At 38.8% G+C, this 22,214-nt stretch overlaps 1 protein-coding gene across 14 annotated transcripts in view; it reads right to left on the bottom strand.

The window, feature by feature from the left end:
* The window catches only part of kcnt1b (potassium sodium-activated channel subfamily T member 1b), a 67,667-nt gene that overhangs the window by 27,217 nt on the left and 18,236 nt on the right, over positions 1-22,214 (bottom strand). For 8 of the 14 annotated variants that reach the window (XM_020705669.3, XM_020705680.3, XM_078953309.1 and 5 more), the window contains exons 4-9: positions 8,610-8,648; positions 2,906-2,985; positions 1,339-1,444; positions 958-1,014; positions 803-851; positions 573-632 (exon numbers count right to left, since the gene is read on the bottom strand). In XM_020705669.3, the coding sequence (XP_020561328.1) occupies positions 573-632; positions 803-851; positions 958-1,014; positions 1,339-1,444; positions 2,906-2,985; positions 8,610-8,648 (391 nt within the window). Of the gene's footprint in view, positions 1-572; positions 633-802; positions 852-957; positions 1,015-1,338; positions 1,445-2,905; positions 2,986-8,609; positions 8,649-14,932; positions 15,474-22,214 lie in introns of those variants that run through there. The other 6 variants (XM_078953310.1, XM_020705682.3, XM_078953314.1 and 3 more) reach the window with 3 other exon arrangements.

Genomic DNA, 22,214 nt, shown 5'->3' with positions numbered 1-22,214 from the left:
TCATTACAGATCATTTCCTTTGAACTCTCACAGTGGGACAGAGTAAATCTAGATTAATCAAACCACAGCTTCACGGTTGGGTCCGGTAAAGTGAGGCCCTTTTGCTGCATTAGCATTAAAGAGCATTTTAGTCCCTGTGGCCTCAGCTCCTTTATGCTTTTACCTTTTTGATGAAACGCCGCTCGTAGTCTGCTGATGCCTTTTATTGAATGTAAAAGGATCTGCTTTCATAGCTGCGCAATTACAGTTTCTTTGAAAATGATCTCTTTCCACACGACATGGCCTTTCTACCACCACAGGATGTTATGGTTGTTTGATTAACCAATAGGTTTTCATCACTTACCAACAAGATTGGGCTTTTTGGTTAAATATTGGTTAGTTTTCAATTCACTTCCCACAGGAGACGGATACAATAAACCAAACAAGACTTGTTAAATAAAAACTGGATCTTTAATTCTGGGGGGTCGTGCATCTAAGCGTAAACTGAAGGGAGAAAACAGGCCGTGCTTTGAAGTTTGTTTCAACACATTAATGAGATCAATTATGTGCATCCGTGTAAAACAGCCTCTTACCTTGTAGCTTAGATATGTTATGAGTATAGTCTCCAAAAAACTGATTAAGGCCACTGTCACCTGCAGCAGAGGGGGAGAGGAAGATGAATGCACCTTTCACCTGCACACTCCTCTCCTCTGGCTTCTCAGCCAGCGCATTTATTATCATTTTTTTGTCTGATTAATTATAGCTGAGGTTTAGGGTGGAGGTAAACGCGGGGTCAGCACAGGCGGCAGGATTTGACACTCACCTGTATTGCCCATACAGGTTCCCGTCTGGTAACCCAGAAAATGAGCTCCCTGTCAAAAAAAAACAAAAAAACAAATCAGTTCCTCAAGATTCACAGCATTTTTTTTACAATTACATGCACTTGAGACAGAAACGTGAAACTCTGTCCACGCGTACCAGTTGATTTCTCGTGAATCTGTCGCATTGAGGAAACTGCTGTTCCGACACATCGCACTGCAGAGACACACAAGAGAATTCAGCCGAGCTACAATTAAAGGAAAAAGGAGCTAAAACTTCATAAAAGGAAAAAAAACGGAGGAATCCTTCGTAATAAATATCATGTTCTGTTAACTGAGATTAAATCGTATCTAAAAGTAAATAAATAAAATACTTGTAGCTCATGATTTAAGTGGATTTGCAAAAAGCCTCATTCAAGGAAAAAAAAGTCAAATCAATTTAGTTTCAAGGGAAAAGAGTGAAACATTTCTACATAACTGCCCTCTGTCCTCTTCCTAACATTTAGTAAGGATAAGATGAAATTCTAGGTGTGACTCTGACCATGGATTACTGTTGACCTCCTTGGGGTTATCCAGACTCACTCTCAGGATGTAGAGGGCGCAGGTGAGAATCTTCAGAGCAAAATTGAACAAACGGATTCTCAAACCTGTAAGGACAGAAAACGAACACAGTGATTTATTTTTATTCACAGTAAGGCTGAGTGATATGACCCAAAAAAAAAAAAAAATCTCAGATATTTTCACACCAAATTTGATTTCCAATTTTCATTGAGTTTTACTTTCTGTGATAAAATATGCAAATGATAGAATACTTACCAAATACACTTCACAAAAACTTTATTAAAGTTTTTAACATATCATTTGGAAGTTGGCCCTAAACTCAAAGAGCTAAAAATATTTATAAAACCATCTAGTGGCTGTTTTGTGAGCATCTCGTAAAGAAAACCCTTCTCCTTCTCGACAGGGTCTAGAAAGTTTTAGGTATTAAAACAAATTTGTCGTAAACCCAACAGCCTTCGAGCGGATTTTGCAGCGTGCGATTTGTAGCTCCAATTCTGAAGTCACAAAACCAAACTGGAACTGAAGCAACACTTCCTGTTTATGGGAATAAGCTCCTCTGTTTTTACCTGCGGTTGACCTTACTTCGAACAATGTCTTAAACAGGACGTTCAAATTTATCGATAAAATCGCTCAGCCCTAAATCACAGATTTTTCAACTTACTAAAAGAACTTAAAGTTAAATCTGAGGCTACTGCTGGCAGTTCAGAGAAACTAACCTTAAATGTTTCAAGAGTTAAGACGTCTTGAACAGCATTTCTTTAAAGGCATAAATGCACAGAGTCCTGAAGATTATCTAATGAAGCTGCACAGCTCATGAACTCTGTCACATGGGACTTCCACTGGCTTTTTGAAGGCTCCAAGAATAACTCAAGAACAACAGAAGGCAGATGCAGCGCATGCTCAAAGTCTACACCAGAAGAACTGATGATTTCACACAGGAAACCTAAGAATCGTGCGAATGTTATTAGATTTATACGTCTCTCTTTGAACAATACAAAGGAAGATAGGTTGACCTGTAAAACCTAATGTGCTGGAAAACTTGGCAACAACCATTTGTAGAACCCGCGGGGGTGTCACTAACCTTTCCAATCAACCTCAGCAGCTATGTAACCTTCACTGGCGTGGCCTCTTTAGATGAAGCCTCCATCAAGGTTAAGATCATTGGAAGCTACACAAACAAACAGCGAATGGAACGACCAAAGCCTGGAGCCAGATGTGACATTTTCATTAGAGCCGGCTGGCTTTGGCCTCAGATGCTACCGGGCGGATGAGGGAAAGTCAGTGCTGCCACGTCAAAGTTGAGGATCTGTTAACGACACCGGCGTCTTCTTCTTATCATTTCCCAAAAGCAGGAAACGCGTGTGATAAGTGTGAGTTTGACGTAAAACCAACAGCTACCTCATTGCAGCAAATGGACCACAACAACTTCCCATTAGCAGCTAATCTTGATGCAGAAACTGGACACCCACCATCCCTGACCACAGTTTCTCCACTTTGTGCCTCTGCTGAGGTTTGCTCGGGGAAGACAAGATGCGTCATGTACTTACTTGACCTTTGGTTTTTGATGAAGAAGAGCTTCAGCCTCTCCTTGAAGGTGTTTTCATTCACATAGAACTCTACCTGCACCCTGTGGGAGGAGCCACAACATGTCAGAGCAGACGTATTACAGGCAAGCATGCATCCACATTCACCATGCTAACACGTGTGGTCAGGAGTAATGATTATGGGAGGAACCATCAAAGATCGGACACATTCTTTAATTTTAAACTGCAATTGGCTGATTTTCAGGTTTTTTTTGTTCCATTTCACAGAACGACCAGTTGGGTGATTAACGCTTTTAAAATCCAGAAGGGACACATGCTCTAAAACAGATGACACCAAAAAACACAATTGCGTTTTAAAGTACACGAATAAAACAAAGGAAAATCAGGAAAAGATGAACGTTTCCCTTTATCACCCTTTGAAGGAATTTGTTTATGTTGAATTCTACTTTTGATTTTTACCAAAAGCCAGAAATTCCATTTAAAAATTAGAAAAAACTGTACATTTCTGCTTAAAAATTGTATTTAATGATTTTTGTGTTTATTACATTTGAAACAGAGAAACCTAAAGACCATGAAACAGACTGTAAAACTAAAAAAACAGAGACAAAATGTGTCTCTTGGATAATCTGTATTGCTTTAAGGGTTAAAAGCTCAAACAAACCTTACAAAAATTAAATTGTATCAATGAAAAGATATTGCTGTTTATTAAAGAGAGAAGTTAAAGTAGCTTAAAAGCTAAAGTAGTCAGGTTAAAAAGGAACTAGTGTTTGAATAGTGGATTATGTTTCTCTGCAAACAAACAAAAGCTTTAAAAGACGGCAGGTGAGCCTCCGTATTCAGCCTTAATCCTTTGAAAAAAACTGAATTAATTGTAATTTCGCTGTGGAAAATGTGGAGTTTCTTTGAAGAGAAGACATGTGCGTTTCCCATAAGGTTCTGCTAAAAGTACATGTGTTCTGATTTACATGTTCCCATTAAAAAAACACGATAGAAACTCAGCTTTGTGGATCTAAATGCTCAGCTGAAACAATACTATCACTCTAGGTTCACTGGTCAAATATTTGCTCATAGTACCTAATGCACATAAACATTTAGGGATGTCACAGAATCCACTGAGCTTAATATTTGGGTTTACACTGAACTCTAACAGAACATTGGAACATCCTTTTAAATGCAAAAAACATGAGAATCAACAGGACAGATTTAGGGTTGGTTAAATAAATACAAGTGTTGGACTATAATGTTCCTCCTTGTTGTCACTAATGAGCACAGAGAGAAAGTAATGATAGCTTTGTGGTCACAGCAGGGAACCTTAAAGCCTTCCATGTCTGACAAGAACACTGTCTTTGGAACAGACAAGTATTGGAACAGAGGGGGAAGAAGAAGCAAGAGGGCAATTACAGCAGCCAGGCCTTAAGGGAGGAACACAGTGTATATGTCGACACAGTGCCGTTGGAAGAAAGGTACATCCTATAGGAGCCATACGCTGCCTTCCACCTTTGACTTTATTGCCACTGAGACAGTTAACCGAGCTGCAAGTGCTCCATCCCAATTTTCTCAGGCTTTTTTCAACAACGGGGAAGGAAATCAACATCAGCAAACTGCAGTTTGTTTCCTAGGGATTTAGGGACCATCCTCCTTTAAATACAAACAGACATAGTTCCTTTCAAGAAAATAAAATCTATTTAGATCAAAGCTGTAAACTGTAATCGAGCGAGAGAATCATCATCCATTCACAAGGAGACTGTGATCCTCCAGCATCATGGATGTGTGTCAGAGATGGATATTTCCAACGACTCATCAAACGTGTTCCCTTGTTTAAGACGTTGAAATGAAGTTTGATTGCTTTCCTGCAGACCAGATTAAGAACATTTACCCTAAGGAACCACACGTAACCACACGGTAGTCTGAGTTTTTATTGACATCCACCTCAGAAACACAGTCCTCATGCAGGTTTGTATTTTTGACAAACCTGATTCTCAGACAAAAGAAAAATAAAAGCTGAAAATAGAACATTTCTCACCAGCCGCCCCCTTCACAGTGTCTAATATGAAGGCTTAGACTTTAAAAACGTCTGTTCTGAAAACTGCATCTTTGTTTTTCACAGTTTCTGTTCCTGTAGGTGGCATACCGATGAGCACATGGGGCTCAAGCTCAAGTGAAACTGCATGTTTGCAAAAGAAAAGCGTGAGCAAAAGATGAAGTGTAGACCAGAAGCTTAAAACAGGTAATGAAAAGGAGAAAAATCACTTTAATGGAACCATGGCAAGTTAAGCAACTCAAAAAGAAAACAGGTCTGCAGAGAAAATACCCATGCAGCATTTCTGCACAGGCACTAGATAATCTATCTGACTATGCAAAATGAGAAACTATGAGATCATTTATTAAAACTCAGCTTTGAATCAGCACTTCACAGTTTTTGATTCATAGCTGCGGTTAGTACTTTTTAAGGTCCCGAGAGAAATTCTAAAGTCCTGCTCACTTTATGACAGTCCTGCTGGTTTTGTAAATCTTTCTGTTGGCTTAATTTTTCTCTAAAAAAGCTTTTAATGACAGTTTAAAAAAGTTTAAATATAAAACGATGTTTAACTCAACACGAAACCCAAAAGAATACAGTGCAGAAGGTGTCAATTTTTGCAAGAATTTCTAAATCTAAATAGAGGTTTGACTCATTTTAATTCACACTTTGTTTAGATTAATTAGGTTTTATAGACAGATTTATAAACAGATTTTATAGAAGAAGAAAAAAGTCTATTTTGGAGATAAATATTTTTAGAGTTTTTGGACACAAGTATTCTCCATCATTTTTCTTCCAAATTGTTTGAGAGATACTTTATTTAAGAAACAAAATGGAACAAAAAATAGTGGGGGATAAAGCACAAAAAACACCTTTATTTGGAATTTTTTAACTGAATGCAATACGCTTTTCAAGCTTGACGGTAAAAATGTTCCTTTGAGAATAGAGAAGTGAGCAAAAATAAAAAGCAAAATATCAAAACAGACAAACATTTGTGCTGCTGTAGAAAACACAGTATGGAGAAATAAGAAATCCTATAACCACATAAAATCTAGTTTAAATTAATAAAGTTTTAGCAAAGTATATCAACCACAAAATGTTTTGCTACCTTATATGACTATCATGTCTAATTTCAACAATAACATAAAATATTTTCTAGAATATTAACAATAAATTACTCATTGATGTTAAAACGAGCGCCTCTAGTTCAGAGTTCCACAGATTGATTAGCTTTGATCCATTTTGAAAAGACAAAGTAAAACAAAAAACTTCATAAAGTAGCAGCTATAAGGAGATATATCTGAAAAAACAAACAAACCTAAAACTCACCTAATCGTAGTTCCACAGTTTATAATCTGTTTATGTCAGGCAATAAACAACTGACACAGAAAAACAATCATCTTTCTGATCACGTTTGACGTTATATTCTCGTTAATGACGGCAAAGCTCCAACGGCTCCACAGGTGAAGATAAAACTCCAAGACTTTCTGAAGAGGATCCACCTCAGCAGCAGCTCTGCCGACACATGACAAAGAAAGAGCTGACCTCCAGGATAACCTGACTATCATTTTACACACTGAAGAGCATCTCATGGTGTGTTTACTTCCTCGTAGGCACAAAAAACATTTGGCAGGGATTCAGTATTGATGCTTTGAAGCTTGGAAGGCATTTTCTTGGTAACCTGTTCTCTCCAATCCAAAAAGAATCTAAACTAAAACCCCATATGCTTCCACTCTGTCAGGACAAAGACACATTGGATTGATTTTGGACAAACGTTTTTAGTGAATTGGTCTTTGTTTTTTGTTGACTAACAGGTGAATTAAAATTAGAAGGACCGATCATGGAAATACCTTGAGGACCTAATTAAATCATGAGAAGATATTAGGAGAGTGTCAAGAGTTTAATAAAGTCTAATCCGGGCTTTTGCTTGACCGATCGGCCCAGTATATCAGGGACAGGAACAGAGCTTACTGAGTTCAGGTGGAAGAAAAAAAACTGGATGAAGCTACCAGCGCCTATTTTTAGTGGAAAAGGTGTCATAGACTTTTTTGACAGAAAGATGCGCCTTAGAGCCATAGCTGTTCCAGTAACGCATTAAATCATAACTTCAGCAGCATTTTAAAAAGCACCCAAACCAGTACTGATAGAAAACTCATTGCAAGTAAAGGGTTAACATTAAACAAGATTAATATGTTTTTACAGTCGAATGTGGAGCTTCTACTGATGAGTTTTTCTGCACTGATGGTTTCTGATACAAAACTATACACTCTGTCAACTGCATTTCTTAATGACCATCTTATTCAAAACCTTTAACAACACGTCTCTGGTTTGCAGAAAGTCCTGTATTTTATCCTTCAAATGGAACAAGTAGAAAATATAAACATATTCTTGGTTTCTTTCCACTGACTGTAACTGAGAACTGGACTGAGTGAGTGTGACATCGTCCACCGAAAATGGTTTACTTCTGGCTCCAACCAAATGAAGTCAATTCAGTTGCACAAAATCTGTCAAATGTTTTTTACAATGCACGTGGGGTCTACAGCTACTTTTATTGATTGGTCAGTTTATAACTTGAACTACAGAACAAAGTATAATATAGAGATCATTAAAAAAAGGTATCAGATCAAGAACGGTTCTTCTGACCAATAGAACGACTGACTAACAGCTGAGTATTTCTTTATAGAAGTCTATGGGACTTGTTGGAGCCAGCGGGTACTTCCTGTTTGGAATGCCAGGGGGGAGGGGCCAGTCAGTCCAGTTCTCATGTACAATTAATGCTTCCGTCACAGAAAATATTTCTACTTATTTAGCTTTTTCATCCAATTTTTTGCTTCAGATTAGCGGTAGCTTGAAACCAAACAAAAATCCACAAAATGTATTAAAGTTCATACAAACACAAGTAGAATCTTCATTATTTGCGATCATTTTTGAGCTATGGGGTCTTTGATGTATTAGGACTAACCAATGCAGGGATGGGCCTGGACGCACTAAAAGAGGTTTTATGCCCAGCTTGCTCCATCAACGCCTTTTCTAGAGAGCAGAGCCAACCTTTTAGCCACAAGCTGACAATGAAAGTCATTGAAAAAAGCTTTTCAGCCATTCGTTTCTCTAATTTCTAAAACACACACCACCGCAGAGCATTCTAACAAAATGACCTCATATTTTCAGTTTTTCAAAGCTGCAACAAAAATGATCAAACCTGCTGAAAGACTGATCGAAATGTTCTTCACAGACGATAGCATGCAGGTATACTCACTGAACACAAAGTTTCAATGTTTTTAGGCCAACGTAGAAAATTGTGAACAAAAAGTCTAAATTTAAGCTCTGACATCTCTTCTCATGAGGGATTCTTCAGGCTCGGGTCTCACACTATTCATAATCAGACACATATGAAAGTCGTGCACATTCAGTCAATAAATTAGGTTGAAAACGTGGAAACTACCTTTTTACCACCAGTGTTCATATAATAAACATGTTTTATAGATCAGCTGTTTTTATGGTGAAAAGGTAGCCATAATTAGAGCTCGGAGTCTTTGCAGGTGATGGAGAGGATGTATGTCAATAATCTACCGGTACATGTGGTCAGCAGAACCCAAAGAGAACCGTGCAGCATACATGGCTTCTGTGGAGTCCCGTTACCAGAGCAGACACAATCCATGCCATGCAAGCATGATGCTGCCAGAGACTTACTGGGCATTGGTTGAGTCCATACTGTACTCCTCCTGATACCTGGATGCGGCACACATGGACACAGATAGGTACAGGTTAGGATGGGAGGGGGTCCGGAAAACAAAGGGAGGTACAAGGTGGGTCAGGCACTTCCATGCATTCACTTGTTTTGGTTTGAATCACCTTTTGGGGGAATAAAAAAGAGTAACACGGATGGTTAAAGGTGTGTATCAGTACACTGAACAAAGACTTCTCCACCAAGGTCTTCTTGTTCTGACTCGACATACAAACAAAAGTTTCCATGTTCAGATGAAGCGGCTTCACCCGAGTTTCATGGGAAACAAACCGGTACTTCAGAGATGTAGCAGCGACCAACATCAGGTGAGTAAAATCCTGCGTACGGCACACTAAACAACAAATACAACACTCAATGCAAACTACAGGAGACCAGTGGACACAGCATCAAGGTCTAGAGGGTTTCTACTGAGATGGCCCCTGAGGAAAACCGACAGACAGACTCAACATTTGTCTCAATAACCAAAAATGACCAACAAACAAACTAACTGACAAGTGACAAAAACGTTTGGCACTTATGGTAAAAAGTCCTCTCCAAGTGTGTTTCAAATAATAATAGAATTCTGAATGTACAGATTAATTTCTCACATTTAAAATCTGCAAAAAAAAATTACACTTTTTGTAAAAAAAAAAAAATCCTTGTAAATGTGCCATCATGCCTATTTAAGTATTATTAGACGTCTATAGGTTTAACAGATAATATATGGATTTTATGTTTTGTTTTTGTTTTTAATCAAAATAATAATCTTTAGTTAAGCTGTCATGGGTTGTGAGTTAATGTGTTGTGAAGTAAGTTATTGTGTTGTGTTGTGACCCTTCTGGGCCACCGTAGTAATGGACGTAATATTTAAAAAAACTATCTTTCATTTGAGATTTTTTTTTGGTTTCTAACGTAAATAAAATCCATTTGGGTAATCGTGCTCCTGTTCATCATTTTTGATGAGCGGGGTAAATTTAACCGGTCAACGGGTGAATTCTCCGAACCCAGAGGATAAAGGGCCTAAAAATCCTTCTCAAACACGTTTCAACTTTTAATTATTTCTAGGTTCTTTTATAGTAAATCCTGCCCTAATCGTACAATATTTTCCTCTTAATTTTTATCTCAACATCCTAATATTGATAGTTTTACGTTATTTTTTTTTTAAACATTTATTTTAGACAAACACAAATCAGAAATTGGTACAGTCTGCTGTTTTATCTCACCTGGTCTGATTTACTGCCTCTTTAATGTCTGACAGCACATAATCAACAACTATAAAGATGCTATCTGCCTGTTAAGGGGCAGGCTTTCCACAAAGGCAGAGCAAACAAAGCCTTTCTCCAGCTCCATTATCTTTAGCACATATGGACTTTACTCTTAACATTCTTAGATACTTATTTTTTATTAAAAAAATACTTAAAGAAAGGTTTCGAAAAGCGTATATATTTGCTGTTGCACAAATGCGGTTTAAAAGGGTCGATCAGCTGTTTGGCAGCCAGTTGGTCAGTGGTTCAAATCCCAGGCCGGAAAGGCAGGTGTAAAGTTCACATTGGCTTGAATTTGAAACTCGCTTTGACAAAAAGAAGCATCTGCTAACTGACTAAATGCAAACTTAAAAGACCAATAAATATGTATGTATATAAATTATTATAAAAGTGTTATAAAATATTAATAAAATAAATAAAATAAATAAAATAAATAAAATAAATAAAATAAATAAAATAAATAAAATACAATAATATTTTAAATATAAAACAATAATAATAACAGCATAAGTGAGAGCTGAGCTGAACAAAAAAAAGTTATCTTAGGGGTTGGTGCATCATTCCTTAAAAGAATAAAAAATAAAATTTAATAGCAACTAATAAACAGGGCATCGTTCAGTTAAAAAAACAGCTAAATAATTTGAAACTAACGGATAAAAAGTACATAATTTAATAGTTAGAATCAATAAATTAAAACAAATTTATTTAAAATTACTAAAAGAAAAAGTAGTTATTAAAATCCAGGATTTATAATTAATAAAAAGTGTTAGAATTGTTAAAACAAGCATAACAATAAAAATTATAGTTTAAAAAAACATCAAAAGCAACGAGTTTTTAAAAACATGCCACGTTGCAAAGTTTCAACAGCCACAGTTTTAACCTTTTCTTGGCAATGTTTACAATATTAACGGCAGTTGCATAAAAAATTTAAAATAACCAACATTTTACCATCGAAACGTGCAAGACTGACAGACGATGTTGTAGGTGGAGCAGTCAAGACGTAGATCAGTAAAAAGTAGTAAATTTAATCTTTTATGATTTCTTATAATTAATAGTTAATTTAACGGATTTTTTATAAATTTGCTGGAAACATAAATGTTAGTTTTAATGCAGCATGAAAGTTGCAAAACTATTTTAAACTGTAACGAAGTTTATCTGTTCACATTTACAAATCTTAAATCTTAAAATAGGGATAAATCATTTTTTTACATCATATAAACTTCTGTTAATGAAAGTTTAACTCTGTTTTCTTTTGTAATATGAACATGTCTTTATAGATTGAACAAAAGCCAATATTTTTTATTGAAGAAGTCATAAAGAGCGTCCCGCGTTTACATGTTGATGCTGTCCAGATGAAACTCCACACACAAACAGCCAGGGGATTCCTGGATTCTCTAACAAATAAAATCGCTGCATTCTGCAGACGGTACACTGATTGTACTCACTCTGCTTCCTCGTGTTCTCTTGCAAGCTTGACACAAATCCCACGCTGGTCACATTTCACAGTTTTGAAAGCTCTCAGCATCCTGTCTAACAGTGGTCCTTTTAGCTTAAAAAACACAATGTTTTTAAAAGGTTTAAACAAACCCACCCAGCAATTCATCCATTTCCTAAATAAGCTCCCTATTTCAACACCGGAAACCATGTCGGTTCATATCTGGTTGCCATGGGCAACTGGCCAATGGATACATTATGTTTTATAACCCAGTCCATTTGATGGTTTTGTGTATTAGATTAGCATACACTCAGTGGTACCCAAAGGCAGTGTTAAGCTTTGGTGAGTACAGTGGCTGTCAGCTGACTGGTTGATCAGTCACCTGCAGCCCAGCATCCATTCACAGGACGAACTCCTCACTCATGTTTTTATCTAATTTTTTATTAAGGATACTGCGGCTGCTCTACATCTCACTGACTGACTGCATCAATGTCATCATAATTCTTAAAAATGCTTTTAAAACTTTGATTTCTTTGCTGATACTGATGTCCGCACACAGAGTTGTTGCTTTATTTTGTCATCCAAATAAGGTCATAATTCCATTTGTTGATACTGTCTACTTTACCACTGTCTAAAGCCTCAGTCCCTTGCACCCTTACGGGGGGTTGACTTGTACAGATGCTGCAGGTTTTTGGGTTGTCTGGGTCTGTGGAGGAGCAGCTGTATCTTCAAGGGAGCGTACGACAACTTTAAAGGGGCGTCATGAAAGTGGAACGTACCATTGTTTCTACGTGTGGTAAGTGTATCAAGACGTTTTTGTTAGGATCACGGAAGTTCCACGCACTTATTGTTGGAATAATGTATATAAGTTGTCTCATATTTGCTTATTTTATGCATCACCTAGCTATATATTGGTGATATAATCATGTTTGCAGAAGTGTTTGTGTCCAACTCTGTTTCACAGGAAGGTGGAGGTGACACCCTTGGGAGAAAACGATTATCTTTGCGTCTTTTCAGCATGCTCCTAGGAATCTGTGTTAGCTGTGTCCAAAATGAATCGAAGGACGCTCTGTGTTGGCTTATCCGTGAGAAAAGGCTTTGCAGGTCCGGAGATGATGTGAGAAGACTGGAAGGATGGACATGTTGCAATTAATGTTTACTGATAGCGCTGCAGCTGTGTTTTTATCTGTTTCCCCGCCTTAAAGCTCAGCGCATGTGTAGCTTAGGGAAAACCCAAAACAACTTATTAAAAGGGGAGTGCAGCAGAATATGCGCCAGAGTGGAGAGAGATTGTTTACTGGGTAGATCTCTGTCTGCTCTCCTCGTAAAGGTATCTTGGTCTGTTTGTCTTTCTTTTCCTTTTTGAATTGTTATGATGTTGCAGGTTGTTTTAACCCAACACTTATGATGTACAGGTGATGGTGTGGTATGGCGTCCTTAGGCCACACTCTAGTCGTTAGTAAGGTGTGAGCACTGGCTCCTTACTGACCGCGCGCAAATGTTGCACACACAGGGTGTAAAGGTGATACACAAGCCCCTGTAGGATGTCCATAAGATGTCAACACAAACTTGTCTAATTTCCTCATTTCTAACAGTCAGGCTGCACGCAAGAGACGCGCACTTATCACGCCAACAGCACTCACCGGTTCTTTGAGTAGTCCATAGGATTGGAGGGGGTTGAAACATGAAAAATTGCTACGACGCGCCTGCGTTTCACCCCCCTTTACTTGCTCTGATGTGTTGTATGTGTTTGCAACCATCTGTCAGGCAAAATGAGCATGAGGATTTTCTCTCTACAGGTTCACCAAGTGGTCTACGACCTGGATATTTTGTTCACGTACAGGTTTGACCGCTGCTTGCCTGCAAAAAGCTCTTATCTACCCATATTTCGGACTAAGGCTTCAAAAAAACGACATTCAAAATAAAATAAAAAACTTCAAAATCCGTCTTTAACAGGTTTTAACTGTTTTTTTTGTTTCTTTTCTAGTTGTATAAAGCTACATTTACACCGGGGCTTGGAACCGCGGCTTTAAATGATCACGTCCACACAAAAAAAGTCTATGTAAACGCACGTATGCGTAGCATGCAGGGACACAAAGAGACTACACAAACTGATCAGTTTGGCTGGCTCTGTAATTACCTGCTAACTGGACATTTGGAGAGGAGGACATTGAACAAACATGGATAATCCTGATCATCCTCTCCATCCTATACTGGACAGCAGAGCACCTTTTCCAACAGGCTTCGCTGTCACAAGGACCGCTACAGACTGCCTCACTCCGCAAGACTGTTTAACGCTGCATCTGCTCTGATTGATGTTGTTTCCATTTTCTGAGAGTTGTTAAAATGATTGTGCACATTTTGTGCCATTATTTTTGTAGCTTTAATTAACATATGTTATCAGTCTGGATTTTTCCAGATCGTTTTGTTATTCCCACTGATTTTTCCGTTAAATTGAGCTGCTGCAACAATCCCATTTTGCACACAGGGATCAATAAAGTATGTTGATGTTTTCTTAAATCTAATTTAGCTGCTTTCTACAAAGGTTACAAATCCTCTCAAACCGCCTGTCCAGGTCTTTTCTGTGCAGCCACATCAAAAATGAATGTGTTGCCCAAAGGAAAATCAGAGGCACATTGGTTTAGTTCACATCAGGACTGAGTGTAGACATCTGTAAGTAATGCATCTTTGAATAAAATCAGGATCAGTCACTGCCTCCGTTTCTGGGACAGGCATTTTGGCATTTTCAATTATCATCAGCACAAAAAGCAAAAGGACTAAGCTGCAGTAGTGTTTGGTAAAATTTGTCAATTAGTAGCTAAATCTGAATCTAGGGACCCACTGCAGCACCAACATATTGCATTGCATGTTTCTGAAATGCTGCCATACCAGCATAACCCTTCCGTTTCAGCTTCCTCCACCTGACATAACCAGCACAGTGGAGCGCCGGCCGAATGGCTGCAGATCAGCAGCTTTAAATGTTTTTGTTTCTCCCTTTCGTAGAAGAAAACTGGATCATATGTCCCCGTAGCTGCTAAACTAGATCCCTCATCAACCACATAGGGTTTCTAGATGTTTACTAACACTGTCAGGCATATTCCTGCATTATGAGGGGTCATCAAAGTGTGAAGGTATGTCAGTCTGGTCTCTTAAGGTTGCATTTTCATCCCAATCTCTCCATTCAGAAAAAATGACTTCCTTGGCAGAATCTGGAAAATGCACTGAAGCTCCAAAGAGGACAGCTTCATAAAACTATAATAGGAATGCAGCATCCAGTGACTTATGTAATCCGCACAGACTGCAGCCACGACCAGCATGATGAGAGGACAAGATGCTGAACCCATGTGTGGACAGAAAACACCAAAACGCACCAATCAGCTACTTAAATGTTTAAAATAATGAAATCCAGAGGAACGCTCAAAAACTCAGATCTCCGCGCAAAATGTAAATTTCAAGTCTGGACAATTACGAGCCACGTTGTTTGGAAGTGTAGAAGCAGCACGCGCACGCAGCGCTGTGTTGTCTTAAGGATGCTGCACGAGCTGGAGGCGGAGTGCACGTGCGCGCGCTGCGGGTCTGCAGCAGATACCTTTGGCCGGCATCGCTCCCGAGAGAACCCATGCTCCGGAGCGGATTGGACGGGCTGACCCAGGTGGGCTCGGGGGGCTTCTGCGCGTCGGTCTTCACGTCAGGGTCGATCTCCGAGGGTGAAGGCGTAAATTTGGTGCCCGCCATGCCCGCTGATGATGAGTGTCGTCTCCGGCGATGATGTCGGCGGTCCGGGCGTCGGAACCAGGACCGCCAAAAAACCGCATCCCGCGTCTCAGAGGGGGCGCGCGGAGGCGGAGGGGGAGCGGCTCCCTCCCTGTCGCATCACAGCAGGCGCACGCGGAGCGTCAGCCTCTCCTTTAGGGTTCGAGTCCTTCTCCATCCTCCTTCTCCAGAAGCACCGGCGCGTCCGAGATGCACGCGGCGTCACGATGGAACGTAAAGCGCGCGGCGCGCCACCACCACCACGCGCTCCTCAAAAAGTTACATAAGGAGGATGTTAAAAGTTAAGGCTATGAGTCAGAACCTCCCGAACCTGACCATCAGTCCACCATCAGCACCGAAGTCATGTAGACCATGTAGACACAGTGATCATCAACACAGAGAGCTTACATGGAAACGTTTCATCTGCAGCTTCCTGAAACAGCCATGACTCCTGCGGGGGGGGGGGGGGGGATTTGTCCATGTTTAAAAAAAAAGACAGCTTTATTTATTCGTCAATTTCTAACAGTTTTAAGGCATATATTTTTTCATCATTTGAGCCCATTTGAATCCTGTTTGGTAAACCTATTGCTCGCCATTTTGTTGCACTGGTATTGTTAGATTGGGGATATGAGGGGCCAGTGAGAGAGCACATAAAAAGATGGATAATGGGAAGTGGGGTAGAAATTACTCCGCGCCAGCAGTCCCATCTCAGAGCTGAATTTCGAATGAACTGCAGCTGCTCTGCAGAAATCCTAGAAAATTACAGGTTTTTTGGATTTTGTCTAAAAACTGCATGATCATAATTCAAAGACCACTTTGAAAACAGATCAAAAGATGATCGGAGTGGGACTTGAATGACAGTTTACCTGTCATCAGTGGCGGTTTGGTCAGGGGCGGGTCACGTGGGGGTGTACCAGCCAGGTCAAACTGCAGAAGGTTGGATTTCAGAAAACATTGATGGAGGCTTCTTTTTTTACACCTGTCAGGACCTAAGACCTTAGAGTGTGGCATTGCACATTAACATTACTGCAAGTTACTGCGTGTGCACACCATCAGAAATGTCCAGATGAGTCAATAATGGTGGGGAAAGTCTGTATGTACTGTGTTGTCTGCAATAAATCAAAGAGTCACATACTAATAACAAAACACTTCAGACATTTTTTTCATTTTTTTTCATTGTAGATATTCATTTGAAAAACAAATGAACTGATGAGAAACCACAAACAAATAAGGGCTGAACGGCACTCGCTCTGGTTTGCATGGAAACATAAGACACCTGCTGTGCAGCCCCATTATGTCCCAGAGGCTGCAGTGGAGTGAATTATTCCTCCTTCTGTGAGCCCTCAGAAGGAAAGGAAGCGTTCTATAGTAGATGTAGAGAAAATAACAACTGTTAACCTATAATTCATCATCTAAGGGAAAACTTTCCTCTCTTAGAAAAACATCTAATACAAATTGGAAAGTTTTCCGTCTCATCATTAATTTCATGTACTTTACTAATAAATAGCCTAAATAGCTAATAAACATCTAAACCAATAGGTGGCAAAATAATTACATGGAATTTCATAGGTTCCTGACAATGATGATTAAAGAATTAAAACATTTTATGCAATTTATCGAACATTAAGAGTGTTTTTTAGCTATCAATTCATCGGTTTTATGAGTGTGATTAGTGTTTTTATGGATCAATGTAATGACTATGGCCTTAACAAAATCATCTGGTATGACCATAAATTGGATCAAAATGAATACATTTCCTATTTACTTAAAATGGTAATTTTATTCAGTTTGTCTTAAATCTTGAAAAACAAAATTATTTGTATAAAAACGAACTATCTAAATTACAACCCTTCTCTTAAAAAAAGTTCTGTTTCATTTTTATAAACTCAAATAAAATTGATAAACTTTTTTTTTTTAAATAACATGGTGCAGAAATTATATTTGAATTGATAAGGTGTAATTTTACGGATGGGATTTTGTTTGTGTGTGAACTGTCACACACAATGATAATTTGACACTTTAAATAAAAGAATAAATGGGAAAAAAATTCTTTAATTTAAAATTGAATGATTCAATAGTAGAGTTGCTGCATATTTTCATGCATTTTTCCATTTCAGCTACACAACTCATGCAGTAGTAATGATATTTATTTTCACATCTTTAATTTTTGCTTTCACATACTTTGTTTTGCTTTTACATTCCTTTAACTTTGAACTTCACATTCCTCTAGTTGGCATTTTACATTCCTCTAGTTGGCATTTCACATTCCTGTAGTTGGCATTTCACATTCCTCTAGTTGGCATTTCACATTACTCTAGTTGGCATTTCACATTACTCTAGTTGGCATTTCACATTACTCTAGTTGGCATTTCACATTACTCTAGTTGGCATTTCACATTCCTTTAGCGTGGCATAAGACTCCGTGCAATTCCATGAGACAAATTTCCATAAACTTTTGGGTAATAACTACCCTAACGGAGCTCACAGGTGGGAGGAGGGTGGGGCGACAAACGCAGCGGCTCAGTAAAGAAGGATGAACAGCTTACACACCTGGACTTAAATAGGACGCTGCACAGGTGAGTTGATTAACTGAACCGCCCTAGGGGAGTAGCCGAAGGAAAGCCTGCCAGAGTTGTCTGCCCCGAAATGCTCCCAAGGTCGCCTTTTTTTTTCACTGTAATAAATCAGGTTGGACAGAAAGTTTTGGCCTCACGTCAAACATAAAATTAAATGGTTTAATTTCAGAGTAAATATGATAAACACAAATTGATGACATGATCAAAAAAGGAGTGGGTAGAAGAAAATTCGTAGGAATTCCCACTATACATTTTTACATGTTGAACACATAACAATTCTGCAAAACGACAAAAAAAGTTAAAGAAAAAAGAATCAAGGATTTCCAAAAAACATCATGATTGTCAGTGTTGCATTAAGCTTCTCATTTTCTAAATTTCTAATTATACATATCCTAAATATATACATATATTTGTAAACAGTGCAACATTTTATTCAGTTTTTTTTTTAAATTCTTCTGTTATTCCACCACCTCACCCCACAGACAGACAATCTTTTGTGTTGTCCTTACAAAAGGATGTCATTTTTCTTTTTTTGTAAATATTCTCTTTCCTTAAACAGTTTCGTGGAAGTTGTTTTTCTATCACTTTACAAATTATTTGCATTGCATTTTATTGGATTTTGTCCGTAACCTTTAGTAATTTAGATTTATAGAATAAAATGCTGGTGTGTTCGCAATAAAAGGGCGTGTTCTCTGCCTTCACATCATTCAAGAGAAGGAACTGGATCTCTCAGCAGCAAGAGGGAAATGAATCAGCTTCTCTGGTCCTCACCACGACAAGCTGCCTCAATTTTTCTGAATGACTGTGGAAATTTGTGGAAATTCATCCTTTAACGGACCTGCAGCTAACAGCATCATCTTTCTGCCAGGAGACTCATCTTGGAGAATCACTTTCATCCACTGATCCACCATCCATGTAGGGATCTCTTTATAAGTTTTCACATTTGTCTGTCTGTTTCATTCTGTTTTATTTTAAATCTCTGAAATCACATTTCTAATGTTTCATTTAGATGAGAATTTTTATTCATAAATGGGTGAGATCTCCTTTCCAGCACTTGAAGAGTTTTGTTGGTCCAGTTCTACGTCAATTCTGTCTTTTCATGCATTTTATGTAGTAAATTACCGACATGCCCCGCACAGTTTGCCCATTTTCACCCCCAGACAGCTGGTTTCCACCCACAGGGGCAGTTGTGACCAAGGCTTAACCCTCTGAATCCATTTCCGGTTACGGGGTGACTGGAGCCTATCCCGGCCACTGTTGGGTCATCAATGAACACTTAATGTCACGGTGGAGGGTGGCTCGAGAGCCGGTTGGACCCAGATGCAGAGGCGGAGGCATGAGAATCAGGGCTAGTGGGTTTAATATACAAAAAACAAACAAAAAGCGCTGTAGAGCAGGATGTCAGAACAAAATACAAAAACTCACTGTGGCGTGGCGTGGCGTGGCGTGGCGTGGCGTGACGAGAAACATGGAACATGGCATGACATGAACACCAGACAGGAATAATGGAGCAACACAGGAGGAAGGCAGAGACAAGACTTATATACAGACAGGGCAGACAAGACACAGGTGAACACGATCAGGGCAGATGGGGACCAAAGGAAGTAAAACTCAAGAAACAAGACAAGACAGGAAACCTTTCAAAATAAAACAGGAAACAGAACCAAACAAGACAGGACAAGAACTAAAGCGAAAAACAAGACACAACAAACTGAAACCATGACACTTAACCGGAGAAGCAAGTTGTTTGGACTGTGGGAGAAACACAAAGTGCCCAGAGAAAACCCACGCATGCACAGGGAGAACATGCAAACTACACATAGCTGGGATTTGAACCAGGGCCTTCTCACTGCGAACCGCTGCTCCACCGTGCAACCCTCTAAAAAAGTCACTGGAGTTATAAACTCAACACTGTTCATGCTCACGGCCACACAGCATGTTTCCCACAGGCGGTTTGCTTCAGTGTAATGTCAAAGTCACAACAGTAGCAGAGCTCGCTTCACTAATTCATTTAGATCAGCACAGCACACTCAGTGTTTTCTGCAGATGACGCTGTGAGTTCAGCCTCCAGGAAACCCATGAAATGGTCTGCTAATAGTGACTTTGTAATTGGGAAGGCAGGCTTCTGCTCACAACCTGAATGCCTGGTGAAAGTCCAATGAATCAACATTCTTCATTAATCAATGGAAATGTGGTTTACATGTTTGTTTTGTGTCTTCTCCTTTGGTTATTGCAGCCTCTTGAGACTCTGAGAAGCCTCCATGTTGCTATAACTGTTGCTGTTTTTTTGTCCAACTTTAAATAATTCAGGCAAACTTTGTCAACACAAGGTATGATTTATGGCAGGTCTGATCACGGTATACGTGCACGCTGGGTTTATTGGAGAGTATTTGGTTTTTATAGATTGCAGATGGTATTTTGAAACAGCACTTTTATTTCAGACAAACCGCAAGTGAAAATGATTTGTTTTTGTTTACAAACTGCTATATGGCAAACAGCGAGGTCTTGTAACAAAACCAGCACTTACACACTGAAATATGATCACTTTTCCACAGTGGTTTTGGTCTTTTTCAACATGCCTTAATTGCTTTTTTAGTTGCATCAATTGAAGGATGGCAACTTTTTTAAAGGATACATATTTAAAACAAAATATTCTTATTTTCTGTTCTGCCTATCAAAAAGAAAACAGAAACCAGGTATGTAATTTAGAAGTAATTTAAATATATTTCACCACATAAACTAAATACGATAAGGTCATTTTGGGCATGATCTAAATTCATACAAAACAATGAATTACTCTAACTTCTTTTATTTTCTTGGACACACAGGGCAATTTTTTTTAATAATAATTTTTTTGCTCATCATAATTATCTGCTGTTATGATGTGGGCTTCTGTTTGCTGAATTATCCATAAACTATATCTTAAACTATTTAAATGAGATAAACAATACATTAAAAAACAATAATTTTAGAATAAGCTATGTTTTAGAACAGTAAACTACTACTGTACATTGAATCTGGGAGAAATTATAAAAAATAATAAAAATAAATTTTAAAAAAAATATTTGAGAATGGAGTCACCTAGTGGTCACAGTGAGAACTGCAGCTTGTGTAACACGAATCAAACATTGAAGGAAAACAGCAACTGCAGCTAAAAGGAAACAGTTTTTGTCTACATTCCTACCAACATATGTCCACATTTTAATAAAATGTACAATTTTTATCCACTCACTGTAATGCTTTGTCCCGAAATGCTTACAGATCTGTTTCTTAAGTGACAAAACCTTTTAAAAGCTAAAACTAAACCCCACAAATGTTCTAATGATGATGTTGAAAATGAACGACATGTATATGTAACCCGTTTCATATAAATAAGTACAATAATTATGATAAATCAAGCATTTGGTTTTGGTCTGACAGAGAATCTTTTTACACAACATCAGCTAATGCTTAGAAAAACGTTTGCAGAAATCTAACAGAGGACTGAAGCCTTTTCACCTATCATTAAGCATCAGCTGTGGATGAACGCTGAACTAAAAATGATAAATATAAATGCATAAAGGCCTGGAGCAGTAATTGCTGTAATTGCTTAGACTTTGTTGAGCTGCAGCAACCAGGTGTATTCTTATTAAAAATGTCATCATATGTCATAAAATGTGAATATTCTGAATACAAAATAACACTTATCTCCTAAAACATCACAAACATCTACATCCAACCAATCCACGTTTACAATATTTCACAGTAAAATTTCTAGTGATTAGTCTCTCTTTATTAAGAGCAGACCTACAACATAGATGGGCCAGAAAACAGCTAATAAACACTGCTGGATGATAAAACTGCAGGCCCGTGTTGAGATACATGGCGATGCTCTTCTGTCAAAGATTGTTAAGGCAGAGAATCGGTGCTGCTGTGGGTGAGCTGTCAGTCTGCGCACAGCATTTCCAGGGAGGAGGAGGATGAAGTTCAGCCTCTGACTTTGGCAGGTTTACCCAGAAGAGTGTACCTGCACATTCACCTGACGCACACACAAGCATGCTCTCCTCCTGGCAGACAAGATGATTAAGAATCAAATCTCCACACTACTCTATGTTCTGTTGGAAACCACCATGAGTCTGGCTGACGACATGTGCCAAACGTTGAAGAAATAATTTAATTTAAAAAAAGTGAAAGTCCTGTAAAGTCATTTCTGTGTGGAGTTTGCATGTTCTCCCTGTGGATGTGGGGGTTTTCTCCACCCACAGTCCAAAAACATGCTTCGTTGGTTAATTGGTGTCTCTCAGGTGAATGTGGGAGTGTGTGGCGCTGCGATCTGTTCAGAGTGTACTCCACGCTCACCCAACAGCAGCTGGTTTGGCTCCAGCAACCCAACGACTCTGTGAACAGGTTCAGGAGATTGATGGATGGATGGATGGATGGATGGATGGATGGATGGATGGATGGATGGATGGATGGATGGATGGATGGATGGAAGTCCCAACAGTTTTCACTCTTCTGGGTTTGTGTGACATTTGATCTCCACATGTAACCCATTCCCCGGGG

The sequence above is a fragment of the Oryzias latipes genome, chromosome 9, assembly GCF_053564925.1.
Source record: "Oryzias latipes strain Hd-rR chromosome 9, Olatipes_Hd-rR_3.1".
Lineage (NCBI taxonomy): Eukaryota > Metazoa > Chordata > Actinopteri > Beloniformes > Adrianichthyidae > Oryzias > Oryzias latipes.
Note: the sequence above shows the minus strand (reverse complement) of the source record. Positions and strands in the feature narration are given on the sequence as shown.